The sequence below is a fragment of the Littorina saxatilis genome, linkage group LG11 (genome assembly GCF_037325665.1).
Source record: "Littorina saxatilis isolate snail1 linkage group LG11, US_GU_Lsax_2.0, whole genome shotgun sequence".
NCBI classification, from domain to species: domain Eukaryota; kingdom Metazoa; phylum Mollusca; class Gastropoda; order Littorinimorpha; family Littorinidae; genus Littorina; species Littorina saxatilis.
In genome coordinates, this window is record NC_090255.1 from 43,882,129 (window position 1) to 43,884,628 (window position 2,500).

Here is a 2,500-nt window from a genome sequence, read left to right on the forward strand (position 1 = left end):
TTTTTCTTAATGTCGGGTGTTATTATGGAGGAGTGGGAACAATACTCATTCGGCATTTCAATGTTCTATTTTAAGGATCCAGTTTAATGTAGGGTGTTATTGTGCAGGAGGTTAACTAATTAGTGTTAAGTCTTCTTAGGACCAATTGGCCTATCTTGGGACAGGTAGCCGGAGTTAATACACTGTAGGGGGGGGGGGGGGCGGAGTTACGGTGGAAGAGAGGGGAAGGGGCGCACCTAGGAAGGAGGAGAGAGGGAGAGGTTTTCAAAACAGATGTCCTATTTCAGCCTTATGTATTGAGACACAAGGTGTATGCTGGCTTCCACTGTAAGATTGTAAGGCGCTTAGCTAGAACTATGTTAGCACTTGCGCCCTATAAATATCCTTATTATTGTAGTGGAGGAGTGGAAGGTAGTGGAATCGAAGCCCAAGTCCAAGGGTCTTGTTTCAACTTTTTATTCAAGAAAACAATGCAAGTAAACGTAGAGGCCGAAGGCGAAACCCGTAGGCAGCGAAGCAAGTGTAGTGTCGTGTTCAGCTGCTAGGAGCGAATGAATACTTATGCTTAAAATTAATATTAAAAGTCCTACGGTTTTAAGCCATTAAGGACTTGAGTGTTTGTCCGCTTTCAATACTTATGCCGGTGTTCGGCCTATACTTATAGCCCCGGCGCGGACTGCAGCGAAAGCGCCGTCCGGCGAGAATAAAAATCGCCTGAATACGGCCAGAAACACGGAATCTGTGTTTCTTACACATGCTCTACCCTACGTTATTTAAACAAATACATAACCAATCCTAACAAACAATACATCAAATTAAAGTTACGACCTTTAGCTTTCCATTGCAATAGATACCATTTCTGAAACCTTATATTTATTTAGTAGGATACAAAAACAATGGTCCTAGTGAAGGCACTGAACCAACTTCAGTGCAGAAAATTGTAAAACTCTCTAAACTGGAATAATGGACAAATTCATAAATCATACAAATAACAAGAAGAACCCTAGACAAACATGATGATATGCGTTACATGGGGGAAAATTATACAGTGACTTAGTACGAAGCGGTAAAGTCCGAAAGTAAATGGAACCGGCTAAATTCCGGCGAGAGTACCTGTCTGCATAAATTAGGAATCTTCGCAGAGAAACCAAGCATCACTCATTACAAATCTTTATAAACAAACTAAAATCATATGCAACATAGGTACGGGATATGTAATAGTGATCAAAAATGACAAAACAATGATTGAAAAGACAAAGATGAGTTTGTGAGAATCAATTTCTCTCAACGATACATGAAAACCGGTCAAGGTCAAAGTGACGCTTTGGTCAGTTCGAAGCATTATTGTAAATAACACAATAATATGCAACCATCCAGCCTAATCAGTGACTTCCATGCAAACCTAAATATAATTAGGACAATATCAAAGAAAAAGGGGACTTTGAAAGATAGAAGTTAGGTATATATATATAGAAAGGTATTTTATTAGAATTTGCGCCAACAAGGTACGGTGCGCGCGCATCATCGTATCGTCTGCTATGGGGTGGGTGATCCCGTTTGTACTGTACACAAGGCTGTTTCGCTATGCGATGATTAGAGTGTTTAGGGAAGCGAAGTGCACTTGGCTACATTATTATTGCAGGAGTGGGACAGCACGCTGGAGAGCGGGGCGCAGGAGTGGGCCGACAAGTGTGTGTTCAAACACAAGGGGATGGGGGAGAACCTGGCCTGGAACTCGGCAGTGACTGACCCAGAGGAGAAGCTGATCGACACGGCCATGGAGAATTTCTACAACGAGTACAAGCGCTACTCGTACGGCACCACCGGCTGTGGTAACTACAACGCCTGCCACTACACGCAGGTTCGTGTCTTGCTTGTTTTCATGAGAGGAGAAATTCAAGTTTTACGCCATCACGGCAAAGCCATTATAGTGGCATATTCTCGGGTTTTATCCCGACTTTAGATGAGATACATATGTGTATGCGTGTTTAGGTGGTATCAGATCTGAACTTATGGCAGAAAGACCGAGGTCTTTTACGTGCCACTATGGTGACACAGGGTGGGACATGGATACGGTCTCTGAACCAGCGATCCTTGTTTCCATGTGTTGTTTGGTTGTTTAAGAGCAGATAACCCACACTTTTCCTTTTATTGTTTAATTATATGCACAATAAATTAGTTTATATTTTATGTCTTCTGTACACAGTGAAGCCCATCGCTGATGCACTGGCCGCAGCAAAAATGGCTGTTTGTTTCTTAAATATGCCTTCAGTTTTAATGCGAAATGCCAGCAGGAGCTTTATGAACATAAGAAATCTGTCAGACCTTTCAAAGAACAACAACAACAACAACAACAACAACAACAACAACAACAACAACAACAACAACAACAACAGGCATTGAGAGGTTTAAAGTGAGAGATGAATTCTGAAGAACTCTTCTGCAAAGATCAGCCCTGTCATAAACTTACCACATAAAAGGATTGCAACAAATTTCTCAC

At 41.8% G+C, this 2,500-nt stretch overlaps 1 protein-coding gene and 1 long non-coding RNA gene across 2 annotated transcripts in view; one reads left to right on the forward strand and one right to left on the reverse strand.

The window, feature by feature from the left end:
- The window catches only part of LOC138980558 (uncharacterized), a 401,185-nt gene that overhangs the window by 83,605 nt on the left and 315,080 nt on the right, over positions 1 to 2,500 (reverse strand). The gene's annotated exons all lie outside the window — the stretch shown is intronic.
- The window catches only part of LOC138980551 (uncharacterized), a 17,157-nt gene that overhangs the window by 4,420 nt on the left and 10,237 nt on the right, over positions 1 to 2,500 (forward strand). Inside the window, exon 3 of the mRNA XM_070353438.1 lies at positions 1,643 to 1,861. Within this exon, the coding sequence (XP_070209539.1) occupies positions 1,643 to 1,861 (219 nt within the window). The remainder of the gene's footprint in view (positions 1 to 1,642; positions 1,862 to 2,500) is intronic.